Source organism: Mizuhopecten yessoensis, unplaced genomic scaffold (genome assembly GCF_002113885.1).
Source record: "Mizuhopecten yessoensis strain PY_sf001 unplaced genomic scaffold, ASM211388v2 scaffold6893, whole genome shotgun sequence".
Lineage (NCBI taxonomy): Eukaryota > Metazoa > Mollusca > Bivalvia > Pectinida > Pectinidae > Mizuhopecten > Mizuhopecten yessoensis.
Genome location: NW_018406777.1, coordinates 633,300 through 650,558, shown reverse-complemented (window position 1 = coordinate 650,558; position 17,259 = coordinate 633,300). Strand labels below are relative to the sequence as shown.

Here is a 17,259-nt window from a genome sequence, read left to right as displayed (position 1 = left end):
GCCTGCGTGCCATACCGTATCAAAAGCTGTATTGCAATCTAGAAACTCAACATACACATTATCACCAGTTTTAAGTTATATATAATACATTCCTGTAAATCAAATGATGTACATGAACTATATGAATTTTCTGATAGGTTCCTTGTTGCCTAATTTGAAATATATCTAAATCAAGAATTGAACTTATTCCCTTTCTGATATTAACATTTCAAAAACTTTAAAAATAGCTGTCAATAATGTGATACCTCTGTAACTATTGGGATCATCTTTTGGTTTATTGTTCCCTTTATATACTGTGACAATATTTTCTTTCTTCCAATCAGAAGGTATATATTCATTATCTATTACAAGGTTAAATAACCTCGTTAGGTATCTAAATAACTGTTCGTTCCCATTAATAATATATTCGTCCACTACTCCATCAAATCCACCGGCTTTTTTAGCATTTAAACTTTTACAAATCTTCTAGATTCTGTATCAGTGACATAAATATTTAAAAAAACACATTCGTGTTCATTGTGTATATTCTTTTCAATGTCTCTTACACTTTTTAAGATATTATCATTAAGCTCTTGGTCAGAGGGTTCACTGAACATAGCCCACACTTCCAGTTTAACACTTTGGTTTCCAGAATGTTTACTGTCATACTTTATTTTAGTCTGCGTATATCTTGACCTAGATTTCTTACTCCAAGAACCCCATAGCAGTTTCTGATCTATTTCTCCTGACTGATCTATTTTTTTCAAATTGATCCGACATGTACCGGTTAAAAGCGTTCCGCAGTCGTTTTCTAAAATCAGCTTTGACATCTTTATACTCTCTATAACTGTTTACAGTAGGTTCCCTAGGTTTAATTTCATCTGTCCATCTTTTCCGTTTTTGAAGCATAAATCCGTGTATCTCTTTTAACTCCTGATTCCAATAGGGTTTACAGCCATTCCGGATTGATCGTATCCAAGCTCCGAACGGTAAATATTTGCAACATTTCTTTGAGGTCCGGGATGCTACTATGTTTATGTACGTGACAAAAGACGTTTCCCCTCAGTTACAGCAGTTGAACTGACCCAATGTGTATACATTGTGTAGTTTGGACCAAATGCACTATGCATTTTAGGGTTGAGGCTTATTTTACTAGTTTCGTCAGAATTGAAAAATGGTGCAGTGCTTTTTATGCATATCATTGGAGGTCATTTGCACATTTAAATTGATTGTAAATGCATTGCACTTCAGTCTTTTAAACTCGGATAGTCAACAGAAATGTGCATTGATCTTATTAGGGAAACCTACAAATTGATCTGCAGAGTAAAGTCTCATAAAATAACTTCCATGAACAATACAATTCTATTAAAACATCGGAAGGATGTGGAAAAAAAATCCAGTTGTTTTAGGTGTTATAAGTAGACCGGCTGATTTCAATGCAGAACACAAACAACAATACATGAACGATTAAGGAAAAATTAAAAATAAGAATTCGCGAATGCACAAAAAACATGTAAAAGGAATCTTTATCGATTTGATATATTCTTAAACATTCAAATTCCCTACACTTGTAATTACATATTTTCGCAAATACAATTATGATTGTGATGAAATGTTAAATTAGGATATAACAAGTATTTACAATCAATTGTAAGTGTACAAATGACCTCCAACAGTATGCATAAATAGCACTACGTATAACGTTTTTCAATTCATGACGAACCGATTGATCAAAGAAAATAGTAAAATAAGCCTGAAGCCTAAAATGCATAGTACATTTGGTCCAAACTACACAATTTATACACAATCGGTCAGGCCAAATGCTGTACCTGAGGGGAAACGGCTTTTGTCACGTCTTCAAAGAAATGTTGCAAAGATTTACCATTCGGAGTTTGGAAACGATCATTTTTTTATAATTTACTTTCGGAAGTGTAAGCTCGGAGGCTTTTAATATACACGAAGTGATATTCTGTTGGAAAAAGTCAATGTCACTGTTACTTACACGTACATCATTATCTGGTACTACTAATCGTGATAACATGTCATCCAAGGCTTTTCTGTAATTTTCAATACAACCGTTAAATATCGATTTCTACCGAGTTACCTCCCTCCTATGCGCCACCTACTAATACTAATAAACTGTACATATCACTGGACTGTGCTCGGATAAATTCAATTCACTGTCCTCTAAAACATAACATTTATTCACAAGATCGTATTCACTAGACTCTATCAATATAGGTTCTATCACAGTATTGAACCCCGTTTTTGGCCAGAATGTAGGAATTGGCCCTTCACACACATCTTGCACATTTACGGATAATAAATGTGCTCTATCCAAGAAATTTTGAAAAGAGTACGTTCGTCGTCTTTAAAATCATATCTTGGTCCTCTGACCTTTACGTTTAAATCTCCAAGAAAAACACATTTCGTTTACGCTGCTGGCATATACACAGCAAAACAATATATAGTTTGGTTTGCGGACACACTTATTTCCAAAACAACAACTCTCTGATTGTCTATCACAATCTAGTGAACATTAAATTCTGATTTCTTACAAAATAAGGCTACTCCACTCCTAATATTACATTTTTGCCTAAAAGAATCAGTTTCAAATACAGGTTTCGCTATAACTTTTTACCCTAAAGTATCAAAATGGTTGAAATATGACATATCGTGTTCCCTTAACAAATGGTCGGAGAGTCCGCAGTGATAAACTGATAAATAAAAAAATAAAAAAATAAATTTTTAAAGTTACATCGTATGATTGCAGTGGCGCAGAGCGACCTGTCTTCGCTGGTAGGGTTCTCCCCAACCTAGGGTAGCGCACTTTGAGTCACTGCAACCTACATGTTAATAATAATAAGAATGGTAGTCTCACAATAATCTAATGTCGATATTGATCCCTATTACAAGTGGGTGTTTTTTTATGTTAAACAAACTATTTTAAGTTCTAGGAAACAGCCAACTGCAAGTATTTTATATGTACCAATTGGAATTGATTTATATTTAGTACAAGTATTTTATATGTATTAATGAACATAAATGTAATTGTGATATGTGACACTTAAATAAACAAATTGAACTTGAACTTGAACTTGTATGTTGTACTCTACTAGACATTGTACAAGATACGGGGTCCCCGATTTCAAACCCTCGTTTTTGAAATTCGAGCTGCATCTGTTGGAACGTGTATTTCGGACACAATCAATACCGTCCCCGAATTCATAACACTTGGGTGGTCTGCCGCCGAGATCGCGCTCGCGTAACTCTTCCTGTGAACATCATTACTAGTACTGTGCGTGTTCAACGCAGTGAAACGGTTCGATACCGTTACCATTACCGTTATATTCAGATTCAACACATCGGAGAGAAGACGTTATATAATATACAGTATTTACAAAACAATGACACACACAATATTAGACATGTATATTATGAAAAATAGTCTAACCTATACATGCACTTTGATCTTACTACACATATCATTAATGATATACATAATATTCTAATTCAGTTAGATGCAACAACACACATCATAACAATGAATACAACATATTACTTTTAAATACATTATAATATAGCAAGTCTCAAGTTAATATCACACATCGTAACCGTAGAGTTGTATATAATGTTGTATAATATACTATAATATGATACAATGCCCTACACTAGAAGTACTGATAGCACAGTATGATCTAGTTAGATGCATTAATATACAATTACTTTCATAAGGATTTTGTTTGCAGTCAGCCACAGTACCGTTAGAATTACCACTGCTGGGAATACTATTGCCAAGGGAACTCTCCTTAACTGTTTCTTTATTTCGTTGTACTATTTTTGTATGTTTTTCTGTTGCATGCTTACATTCCGCTACCGTTTTATTTGTTTCCATTGTTTTTTCTTTACATTTTTTCGTTCCTTGCAAACCTAATTTCAAATTATTTTTTACGTTTGCGACACCATTTAGCTATTCATCGTCGAACCGTTTTGCGATTTGTTCAAAATCAGAAATCTTTTTCTTCGTCGTTGTGATGTCATTTTGTACATTGTTGACTTTCCTGTCATGTTCAGTCTGTGACTGTGGTTTATATTTCTTTTATTTTCCTATCATTGCTAGCTAGTCTTTTCGTTAGTTAGTTCTGTCAGCATAGTAGCCTGTGCATCTATCATGTCACGTAGTTTTGTGTTTGTTTCTTGTATATATGTAAAAAAAAAATGTGTAGTATTATTATTATCAAACAATTCATGTTTAAATATCTTTATATAGAGCTCATATATCGATATAATCTTTCTGCATAAATCTCTGTGTGTTACGTAACATAATGTCCTACCTCATATTGTTATGTCCATAACATGTTTGTTTATTCCTACCAACACTATATTAGTTTGATCTCCATTAGCCACGTGTACACACCGCCATAACTTAGGTGTAGTTGTATTTGTGTGTCAACTGATAAATGTACGATGATTTTATAGTGTGACATGACTATGGTGTTGGTATCTCAAACACTAGTCACTTTTCTAAATTAATAATCCACGCCGGTGTAATTTATCCACACTAATGTACAGGCTTATGACCCGATGTACGACTAATGGATTGAAATAACGTCAAAACCCGTGCTCTTCCTCACATTTATTAGTAACTGGCTGTTATTCCTGGAGTATATTTGTTCATTATTAAATAAATCTGATATAATTGACACTAAATATGGTGACTGTGACATTCTCTGTGTTAGTGAGACTCATCTGAATCCTTCAGTTGCTGATGATGACATCCATACTGAAACTTTTCCCATAGTATTTCGTAAGGACAGACAGCATAGACGAGGTGGTGGTGTTCTTATTTATACTTAGAATAACATAATTGTGCTAAACGTAGATTAGACCTGGAATCTGATGATGTTGAGGTTGTCCGGACAGAAATTAAATTGCAAAATATAGGGCTCCAAATTCTTTAGCTAACTACTGGGATAAGTTAGATGAAATTTTTGAAAAAAATCTCTGATCTGAATAAGAGTGTCTTCTTAGTTGGTGATATTAACCAGAATATGTTTAATTTGACCCCAAACTCTCACGTGAAAAGATTGATGATAAAGTATGGATTAAATAATATTGTAAATCATCAACTTCCCTTGATGTTATTTTGACCAACGACAGTAATAATGTATGTAATGTAACTGTGGACCCACCATCATTTAGTGATCATTCTGCTATTAGTACCACATTTTCATTTAAGACATTAAGGAAAATTGTTTTAAAAAAAAACTTTGATATATTTTAATAATGCAGATTTTGCCAGTGCTAATACTTATTTATCAACAACTGATCGGGATGAAGAGCTAAGTAATATTGATGATATTGAAATCTTAAATGAAATTGTATCCAATAAGCTAATGTCTTGTATTGACAGGTGTATACCTCACGGGACAGTGACAATTAGACCTAATGATAAAATATGGATGAATAATGAAATCCGGCTGAAAATGAGGCAGAGAAATAGGCAACATTATATGTCTAAGCTAATAAATACTCCCACCTCGTGGGAAAAATACAGACATATACGTAATTCAGTTATTTCAATGATCAGAGATGCAAAGAAAAAATATCTTATTGACAAAAATATCCACCCAGGTAAATGGTGGAGAATTGCCAAATCTGTTGTTACGTCTAAAATGATAATATTATACGCCCGTCGAATGCCATATAGTATTATATACTTTCTTACATTGAAATAAAATTTGCATAATTCTAAGAGTGGTTAGCCGACATGCTATAAAAAATGTAGGAGACAATTTCCGGACAAAATATATATTACTGAAATGAACAAAGGGCAATAACTTTTGGAAAAATCAACGAATCAAAACTCTTTTAAAAGAGACACAACGTCATATTATGATTATAATGTATACCAAGTTTCAAATAGATCGGTCGAAAAATGTAGGAGGAGATTGCCGGACAAACAAAAGTTTACGCCGGACGGACGGACGACGCCATACCATAATACTCCCGTCAAATGACGGGCGTATAAAAATGATACTGATTATCCTTTGGAAATTAATGGTGCATTGAAATGCATCCTGTAGATAAGGCGGGATCATTTAACTGTTTATTCACATCTATTTCTACATCAGATAAAACTATTGAAGTCATCCCTCCAAATCCTCCTCCTTTCCCTTGTCAACTATCTAATATCAATATTACATGTGCTGAGCAAGATGTTTATGACCAACTTCAACTCATTAATCCAAAAAAAGCCTGCAGGTCCTGATGCGATTCACCCTCGGTTTATCGAAGGTGTATCTGAATCTCTTGTAAAGCCATTTCATATTCTTTTTAATAAATCAGTGGAATCCGGTCAATTACCTAAAGTCTGGGGAAATGCCAATGTCACAGCTGTATACAAGGGCAAAGGTGAGAGAAGTGACCTATCAAACTACAGACCTATTTCTATTACTCCTCTGTTTAGTAAAATGCTTGAAACAGTTATGTTCAAATATTTGTTTAATTATCTTTGAAGAAATCATATAATTTCTAAGAACCAATCTGGATTCCTCCCCAAAGATTCTACAGTTAACCAGCTATTAGCAATATATGATTCAATTCTCAAGCAACTTGATAGAAGAAAAGACGTCAGAATTGTGTTTTTTGATATTAGTAAAGCCTTTGATAGGGTCTGACATGATGGACTTGTGTACAAATTGAAAAAATATTGCATTGAAGACAATTTTCTTAATTGGCTTTCTAATTATTTAACTCATAGACAGCAAAGAGTAATAAATGATGGGTACAAGTCTTCTTGGCGTACACTTACAGCAGGTGTCGCACAGGGCTCGGTCTTCGGCCCATATTTATTTCTTATATATATATATAAATGACCTAGAAAATGAAATTGAGTCAAACGTGAAATTTTTTGAAGATGATACCTCACTATTTGTACTTATAGAAAATGATAACAATACTGCTGCTGAAATTTTAAACAATGATCTCTATAGAATATCTATCTGGGCTCATAGATGGGTATATTATTTAATCCTAGTAAAACAGAAGCTCTTCTTATATCAAATAAACTAAATGCAGATGAAATGCATCCTGATTTCACATTTCTTAACAATTCTATGGTAAATGTCAAAAAACATAAACAGCTGGTGGGCTTTTTAACAGCCATGGTTTGTGGTCTGATCGCATCAATTTCATATATATAATAATACATGCAATTATATGCATGTATTTAGGTACCACAAACTTGATAGGAAATCTCTAGAGATGATATACAAGTCATATATTCGTCCAAATCTTGAGTATGCTAGTGTTGTATGGAATAACTGTAAGCAAATTGAATCGGATCTTCTCGAACATATCCAGCTAGATGCTGCTAGAACAGTAACTGGTCTCCGAAGAGGTACTAGTAATAAAATCAACTATAATGAAATTGGATGGGATACTCTTAAGAAACGTCGAAAGGATCAGCAACATATAGTGGTTTTTTTAAATAATTAACCTTGTAAGTCAAAATTATCTTTTTGAAATTCTTGAAACTTACATAGTCAGCAATGAAGCTATGACCGATCATGTCCGACAGCAACGTATATTTGAACCACCAATTTGTAGATTCGATACATATTTTAACAGTTTCTTTACTTTCCTAGAATGTCTTGGTGGAATAGACCTGAATGTAATTATTATAATTTGAGATCTATTAGTGAACTAAAAAAACAACTTGTATGTATGTATGTATGTATGTATGTATGTATGTATGTGTGTGTGTGTGTGTGTGTGTGTGTGTATGTGTGTGTGTATGTGTGTGTGTGTGTGTGTGTGTGTATGTATGTATGTATGTATGTATGTATGTATGTTTGTGTATGTATGTATGTACATGTATGTATGTATGGTGTCTCATATCTTCATTGATACCGATATAATTCTTATGTTCCTAACCATGTTTGTAAATATTCATAGTTCATTATATTGCTATTGTTTGAGATGTACCTCCAGGGAGAGGGCTTGTATAGGCTTTGCATGTTGCCCAAATCTGTTCATATATATGATATATCAGACAGATTGCACAAGTAGAGCCACCCGGGGGCTCACTCCAGTGGAGGGACGCTGCTGGAGACAAGATATTAATATTTCTTTATTTCTTCCAATTTGAAGAGTTGCAAGAACATATATATTGTGAGTATATAGATTTTATTTTCGCCAGAGGCTCGCTTAATTGAAAAATTCTTAGACTCGTTTCATAAATCTAATATGAAATGAAAACGAGTGTAAGATCCTTTGTATCGCATAATCAAGGTTTGTGGCATTTATTCGTCTAAAACGTCAATTTTCATGCAACCTTGATATGTAAAAAAGCTGCCATTTTTAATCCAGTGCGTAAGTCTATGACGACATGTACTTGTCCTAAGCGTGACGTCACAATTGAAACAATTGAAAACTTACAACCAATCACAGGGCTGATAGGTCATATACGCAAAAAGTATGACTAATAGAATCTTTCACCCCTTGGGGGGTGAGATAGGAGAATCTCAACCCGAGGGGGAGGATTCTTAAGTTGCCAAACACGAGGCTTTGCCGAGTGTTTGGTAACTAAAGAATCTTTCCCCGAGGGTTGATATTCCACTATCTCACCCTCAAGGGGGTGAATGATTCTTTTTCTCTTGCCCTGTTCTTTCATTGTGTATCATATGCACAATGTAATGATAACGTTACAAGCTAAATTCAGGGTTGACGTGACGTTGATGGATTGTTGACGTGACGTCATTGTATTGTTAAAGTGAGGTCATGCCATTGTTAGGTATAGGGGAATCCCCCCGTCTCAACCCTAGGGCGAGACAAGGAAATCTCACACCGGTAAAAATGCGGATACACCTGTCCAGGGTAAGAGAATAATAGAATCATTCACCCCTTTGGGGTGAGATAGGGGAATCTCAACCCGAGGGGGAAGATTCTTATGTTGCCAAACACGAGGCTTTGCCGAGTATTTGGCAACTTAAGAATCTTTCCCCGAGGGTTGAGATTCCCCTATCTTACCCACAAGGGGGTACATGATTCTTTTTCTCTTACATGTGCCCTGTTTTCCCCAATGTGTATCATATACACAATGTAATGATAACGTTACATGCTAAATTCAGGGTTGGCGTGACGTTGATGGATTGTTGACGTGTCGTCATTGTATTGTTGCAGTGACGTCATACCATTGTTATAAATAGGGGAATCCCCCTGTCTTAACCCTAGGGCGGAGACAAATAAATCTAGCACCGGCAAAACGGGAGATAAATCTGTCAGGTGTGGGAGAAATGGGTATATTCACTGGATAACACAGAACATTATGTGGTAAATGGTCAATTCATAATTAAATATACTTATGTACAAAAATGACATGAAATATAAATTATTAAGACATTGTTCGTCTGTGATAAAATGTTAGCACATTCTAAATAGGGTAATTAATTCTCAGAATAACATACATTTCATTAAAATGTTATCAATGGTACAATTTAATAATTTTATCAACAGAAATAGCACAAATCAATACAAAGTTTTCATAATAATTCACATAACTTGTAATGGAGGATATATACCTCCAAGTAGTATGTGAATTAAATAGTAGTCTGATAAGGAGTGCAAGTAAACAAGTAGTTTTATATCAAACTTAGTACTTATAAGGCACTAAAGATCGTCTCTGAGTTTCCCAGTTTTTGTCAGTGAAGGACAATGTGTGTAGTAATGTCAGTGTGTAAAATACCACAAAAATGACACAACTCAATTACATTTGTGATTCTTATTTCTACGCCCATCCTTACTACATAAAATATCCTATCAAAGTGCTCAGGGACCTTCAAAGCTAATTTCCATAAAGTTTGTGGACAAAATGTATTGAATAAGCAAACATCTTGTAAAATCATTATTGCTAATCCATCTTTTATACATCATCAGTTCTTCCTGGTTGTACACTGCTTTATACACAAATTAATTTCACACTGATTTGCTTAGTAAAAACAGCGTCTGAAACATACTTTAGTACATAATCAAATTAATCATATTTGCGAAGTATTCTCACAATATCAGAAATAAAACCACCTTGACAATAATCATTCAAACGATACATAAAATAATAAAAAGACGTTTCAGAAATACTGATTTGGTTAAGTATTTTTCTACTCATCCCACAAAGTCGACCAAGGAACAAGTTTTTTTTTTATATCAATGTACGATTCGATTGATGTCCATCCAATTAGTGAGTTAGCCATATCGGTTCTAGACCTAGTACTGAAAGCTTGAACAGATTTCATGATAAAAAATTTGAGCACGTTCTAGTTTAATTAATTCTGTTTTAGATAGTTTCCATAATTCACATCCATATAAAGCAGACGAGAAAACCTTTGTCTTAATTATTCGGCTACAGTAAATGAGCGAAAAGTTCAAGGGTGAGTACCAGACCTTATAAGAGCCATTGTACCTCTTTTTCATTTTCTACCAGCTGTCTCTGTTCTATCTGATGAACAAAATTTATAATTTAACATAACACCAACATGAGTAATATGTTCAACAACTGATAAAGATTTTCCATTTAAATACACATCTTGTTGCAACGCTTGTGTTCTGCCCTTGGTAAAGACAACAATTTTAATTTTGTTAACAAAAAATGAGAATCTCCACTTGAAAGCTATAACTAACGCAAACTTTTACCAAGTCTTGTAAACCGACACTAGTATTGCTCATGTGCCTGACGATTCTACTTCATTTAATAAATCGTTGATAAAAACCAATGGTGTATGCTTGATCATACAAGCATACATGTATGCTATGCCACTGCAATTTAAAACGCGCCAGTAGAAGCTATATATAATCAGGGACGTATAATACTGTCCCTGATATAATATAAGGCTTACCGTACAGTCCGTTTCCGGAGGAAAAGTAATGGTGCTCTTTTCAAATTACATTTTACCCGGAAGTACGTCCAACGTCAAAGAGTTCTCAATGGCAGACAACAGGTAATTTTTGACGTTTATGTTTCTCATTGTACGATTTTAGCATTGTTGCTTAATATAAACATAATCTCATAAAAATAATATAATAACAACAAAAAGATAGAACTTACAGCTGATCTCGCTGGAAAACAGACGTTTTCCTTCACAAACGTTATACATATCGAGCCTACCGCGGATCGCCTATCGAGTATCGGTCTGCAAAATTCTGACGACCTAAACCTGTCGATTTCATGTAGTCCAGTCATTCTCTTTAAAACAAAACCAACTAGTCCTTCGAGCCTCACTTTCAGATTAACGATAGATCATCATTATTCTTCAAACTTATACTTGTCATCATTGGGTTTATATTCTAAAATTTCTGCTATCGAAATTGGTGATTTTATATAAAAAATCCACATGAAAAAAATAAAAAAAAAATGCTTTATTTCCCAAAATTATGGAAAAAAATAGGAATATCATCCCAACTTTAGTAAAAATAAACTATATTTTCCCAATTCATGTAGAAATAGCTATTATAAAAGGGAGACCATAACCCACAAAAGTACATTGTACAGGTTGGTCACAATGGTGCATATGGGTAATAATCCTGCATTTGGGTAACATCTTTGTATGTTATGGTTGAATGCACTTCGAATCTACTTTCACTATCTTATATAAAAAAAATCAAAATTTTGTACTTCACTATCTTTATTAAAAATCGCTATTTGTATTGTTATTATAAACAACTTTTGGTTGAATGTTTTTTCGTGTTTTGACATTTTCGTTGTTTTAGAAGTCCCGACTTTTCTAAGGCTTCAAAGGTCATGAAATACTTTCAAAACCGAAAACTGTCCAACCAAAAGATGTTTGTAATAACCAATAGATATGGCGATTTTCAATAACGTAGGTGAAGTACAAAATTTTGATTTTTTATATAGGATAGTGAAAGTAGATATATATAATAATAATAAAATAATCTTTATTTAACGTCGTGTACAATTGTCAACAACAAACATAAGCTCTGTAGAGCTTTTATTACGACGCCGCTAAGGGAACAAATGGTGTTTTTCGTGGTGGAGGAAAACCCACGGGGGAAAACCACCGTGCCATCGGAGGGATAACAACTAACCCTATCAGACATCACTCTCTTTTTTCCACCACCGCTGGGGATCGAACCGAAATTCTTAGGAGAGCAAGTGGTCTGGAGCTCACGCTTGATAGCACACAGTAGTACAATGACTGTGCGCGTTAGCGATCGCGGCTACCGAGGCACCCGATTCGAAGCGCATTCAACCATAACATACAAAGATGTTACCCAAATGCAGGATTATTACCCATATGCGCCGTTGTGCCCAACCTGTTGTGGACACCTACTCTACAGCCAATCCATATACAACATAGTAGCATCCCGAACTTCAAAGAGGTGTTGCAAAGATTTACTGTTCGGAGAATAGCTATGATAGCTCTTTTATCAAGATACTTGGATAACTTGTAAGAGGTATATCATCTTCCGAGCGTCAGAAGCACGACTTAGTATAATGTATACTGGTAGTAGTCACCAGCAATCAAATAACTCAAAATCTGCTACTTTTTCTGTAGACTGAAATATTGTCTTGTAATAAAATCATAATTTAATCGCTTAACCTGATTCAGTCGTATAGCCACAGCCAATGTAATGTGAAGCAGGTTGTCAAGCATCATGTAATATGGATATACATCAGAATTGACTTTTTTATGACATCTATAAATAGTTCATAGGATTAACATGCAACATAAATTATGTGAATAATCTAATAATTTTGTGAATCTGTAGTGTATTATTGAAGTTATATATAATTAATTCTAATAATTTGCCATTGAATATACATGTTTGTGTATGATTTCAATACTAATATGTATCGTACACACCCATAACATGTACAAATGGACTGAAGTGTAACTACGGCAATTGACCCATTTTTTGATGCATGATTACTTTGATAAATCAAGGTGTTCCATTTTTGTATTTTTACTTTTTTCAGAAATATCCGTTACCCAGGGCAACCTCCAGGTGAGATTTTCAAATATAACAGTAATACAGGTTTACGTTCCTAAATGTCAAAATGTTTTATGCATATAATATATCAATAAAAATTGTAATTTCTTTTATAAGTAAAATCTTATACATATATCAAGAGATCAAATTTGTATTTGTTTTTATCAGAGTTAATGATGCTTGAGTTATATATGAAAACTAATACCTTTAATTTACTCAAAATATAGAGGCCTGTGTACAGTATTTGAGTTTACATGTACAGTTATTTTTTCAAATATCAAGGATACTAAACCTCACCAGAGATCCAACCTTTGGCAGCATCACATTTATTGAGATGCCTTTTTTTCAGGAAACTTTGGCATGATGCCAAACCCTGGGATGCCCCAGTTTCAGCAACCAGGTACAGGTATACAGATGATGCCAATGATGCATACAGGAATGATGATGCCTCCTGGTAATCGTATGATGGCACCGCAGCAAATGATGTTCCCAGTGCAGGTAATTTCAAAATCAAAATTGCGAGATTTTCTAATCAGTGCAATCTACGTCCTCTCTGAACTGGCCCCATCTATGTCTATACTACTCTTTCTGACTTTAATATTTCATTATAAGGTATGTTGTAAATAAATAAATGTTAAAACTGGCAAACTTTCTCTTCATTCGATTTAGACGTGCTATACTGTATAAATACAGTACTATCGTTCATTCCACAAAATCAAATTCTTGCACTTATTGAAGATGAATCATCTGAAACTCAAGTGTGAAAATATTTCACAAGTTTCATCATATTTCTATGTTACTTGCAGCAAATGGCTATGAGACCTCCTGATGGTCCCCGTATCGCCCCTCCCGCTTACACACAGAAAATGGCTGACAGCTTTAAGCACCGGTAAGTAGTATTTTAGAATCAAATATTAAAATCATTTAACATAATAGAGAATGAAAATGGCAAACAATTACATATGTAAATGTTCAGCTGAAAATATTCCACTGGACCAGATGATACTGAACATTATCAAGTATAGCAGTACTATATATATAAAGTAATTTTCAACATGTAGTTCTGCATATTTTGCTTGACTTTCTCCAAAAGCATATGAAGACAACTCATATTTAAAATGTCAACAATATATATGATACATGTTTGCCAAATCTAATCAAGGCATTTAAAAAAAATAAATGAAATCCTGAAGTAGACAGTTAAGTTCTTGAATTAACCCCAAGACAGTTAAAAAGGTATTTCATTGGTAATGAATCTCAGAAACATAAAAAATGTAATTAATCCGTGAATGACAAAACTTATAGATACTGTTGATATATGCTTCTTCAGTAGGGAGACATGTAAAACTCATTCTGTTGGAAGAAGGTTTTTTCCTCTACATATGGAGAATAATCAATATGTAATCAGACATGTTACACTACAGTATACATCAGTACTTTTCTGCAATAGGATGTTGCTTGGCAGCTGTAGCTTTACGAGCCCACCATCATCAGATGGTGGGCTATTCAAATCACCCTGCATCCGTCCGTCATTCCGTCCTTAAACTATTCTTGTTAGTGCTACATGTATTTCTCAGAAAGTGCTAGAGGATTTTTTCTCAAATCTTACATGAAGGTTCCCCAGGATCCCAAGTTATGTATATTGTATTTTGGGACTGATTGCAAGACCAAGATGGCTGACAGTCAGTAATCTTGAAATTGAGAATGAAAGTTTGTTAGCGCTATTTCTCATAAAGTATGGGAGTGATATTTCTCAGATTTCACTTATAGGTTCCTTATCGTCCTTATTGTCGTTTTTTGGGACTGATTACAAAACCAAGATGGTGGACAGGCACCCATCTTGAATTTGAGAGTTAAAGTTTGTTCCACGCAGACGGCCAGAGTTTGATTCTCGAAGTCGTCGTACACATGGAATATCAGAGAAAGTGTTTTTCTTCTGCCCACACAACTCCAACAACCCAGGTGGAGTATACAATGGTCTGGGGTGGATGTTGCAGTATCTGTGCTGTAGCATTCAAGTGAGGTGGCACTATAAATGATACATTTGGAAGCACTGTCCCACTACAAAACAGAACACAATACATCTCCAGCACACACGTAGGCATACACACATAGGGAGATATTAGCCAGGTGGCATAGGACTAGTAGTTAGTGCCTGATAAGGCAGCTCCTGCGAATTCCTCAAAATTGAAATAATTAATGTATATGCTAATTGTATTAATTTTATATCTATGTACTGTAAAGCGCTTTAGAGTGGCTTATGTTAGCTAAATAGGGCGCTATATAAAATGTTGTATATTATTACCTCAGAAAGTACTGGAGGGATCTTTCTCAAATTTTGCATGAAGGTTCCCCATGATCACTAGTTATGCATATCGTTTTTTTGTTCTGATCACAAAACCAAATTGGACGACAGGCAGCCATCTTGCATTTGAAAGTTAGTTTGGTAGCACTGTTTTCAGAAAGTTCTGGAGGGGTCTTGCTCAAAATTGACACAAAAGTTCCTCATCACCCCTAGTTATGCAAATTAAATTTTGGGACAGAAGGGTAAACCAAGATGGCTGACAGACTTCATCTTGAATTTGAGCATTAAAATTTGTTAGTGTTATTTCTCAGAATGTTCAGGAGTTTTTTTCTCAAATTTTACATAAAGGTTCCCCATAGTTCCCCACTCTGCATTTCAAATTTCGTGGATGATTGGAAAACCAAGATTGCTGGCAAGTGGCCGTATTGAATTTGGGAGTAAAAGTTTTTTAGTCCAAAGACTTGAAGGGATCTTTCTCAAATTTCACAAGGGTTTTTCCTGTTCTGAGTTAAGCATATCAAATATCATATCGGCCGGCCATCTTGTTACAGTTTAAGTTTGTTATCACTATTTCTCAGAATTAACTGGAGGAATTTTTTTCAAATTTGATATGTAGGTTCCCCTTCACTCAGTGGTCCTGAGTTGTGCTTGTTAACTTTTGAGGTTGCTCAAAAGATTGATTAAGTTGGCAGATAGGCAAACTGATCAAACGGATAATTGAAATGAAGATGGTACTATGATGGGCGCCAAGATCCCTCTGGGAACTCTTGTTTCTTATAGCCAAGGAACAGTATATTGAGGACAGGTCATATAATAATTACCTTTCAAAATGCTATGGATCAGTTGACATAACTGGATAAGTGATTTATATATAATAGTTTGTGGTGGGTATTTTTTGAACTTTTTAGTAGGTGTCAAAACTGTCAATTCCATTCTTCTGCTTAATAAATGTTAATCGTTTTAGCAGACATACTGAAATAAAATTATTAATGTATGAAAATACAAGTAACTGATGTAAGGTTCAAATGTTTTGCATTACACTATGTGGAACGAGTACTTTTTCAACATGCTTTAATCTCAGAGGTCAAAATATATCAGTATTAATAAGAAGAATTTAACCTTACTTGTCAGTGAGTGCCTGATATTGCAACTTTTTATAGGGCACCTAGCCACCAAGCACCAGGCCAGACAAACAGACCTGTCACAATGTCTGCAGAACAACTGCGGCAACTAGAGGAGAAACAACGGAAGGAAAAACAGTTCCTAGCTCAAAAACAAAAACTACAAGCATTTGGTCGCCCAGTTCCAGTGGATGCAGATAAGTTCTCTAAGGGACTTATGGAGTCCATGTTTGGTAAAGTGGACAGGCCTAAACCCAAAAAGGAACTTCCTTCAAAAAAAGAAGGTGAGGAATAACTATGAGGTTGTATGGGCTCCATTTTACTGTTAATACCACAGTTCCATAGATTACAATACTATCAGTATTAAAAAAAACACTGTCCTCTAAATTTAGGTATATATAAATCCGACCTATTTTAGGATACAAGCAAAATACAGTACATTTGACAAGAAAGTGGTTTGCAGAATACAGAGTTTTATTTTTAGTTTTTAATTATTATGAAAATAGGAATTTTTATAATTTTAACTTTAACAAGTGATAAAGCAAATGAAGCTAGCTTATACGTGGTCGTAATGAATGAACTGTAAGTATTACTGACAAGCTTCATTAATTTATAATACGTAATCAATGAATTGTAATTATTACTAGCACGCTTCGTTAATTTATAATACGTGATCAACGAATTGTAATTATTACTAACAAGCTTCATTAATTTATAATGACAAAGATACCTTAAAGACAATTTTTAATTCATTTTTTGCGCGTCAGATTCCTTATTTTATCTTATATTGATAATTTAAATTCCACAAACATGTGGTTGTATGTGTCAATTTGAGGTTAGATGATT

The 17,259-nt window shown here is 34.3% G+C and overlaps 1 protein-coding gene across 2 annotated transcripts in view; it reads left to right on the top strand.

The window, feature by feature from the left end:
* Positions 1-10,940: 10,940 nt before the first annotated feature.
* LOC110452814 (synergin gamma-like) overlaps positions 10,941-17,259 on the top strand; it is a 28,774-nt gene continuing 22,455 nt past the window's right edge. For both annotated transcript variants that reach the window (XM_021501503.1, XM_021501502.1), the window contains exons 1-5: positions 10,941-10,976; positions 12,974-13,002; positions 13,337-13,485; positions 13,794-13,876; positions 16,453-16,697. In XM_021501503.1, the coding sequence (XP_021357178.1) occupies positions 10,963-10,976; positions 12,974-13,002; positions 13,337-13,485; positions 13,794-13,876; positions 16,453-16,697 (520 nt within the window). In that variant the 5' untranslated portion in view covers positions 10,941-10,962. The remainder of the gene's footprint in view (positions 10,977-12,973; positions 13,003-13,336; positions 13,486-13,793; positions 13,877-16,452; positions 16,698-17,259) is intronic.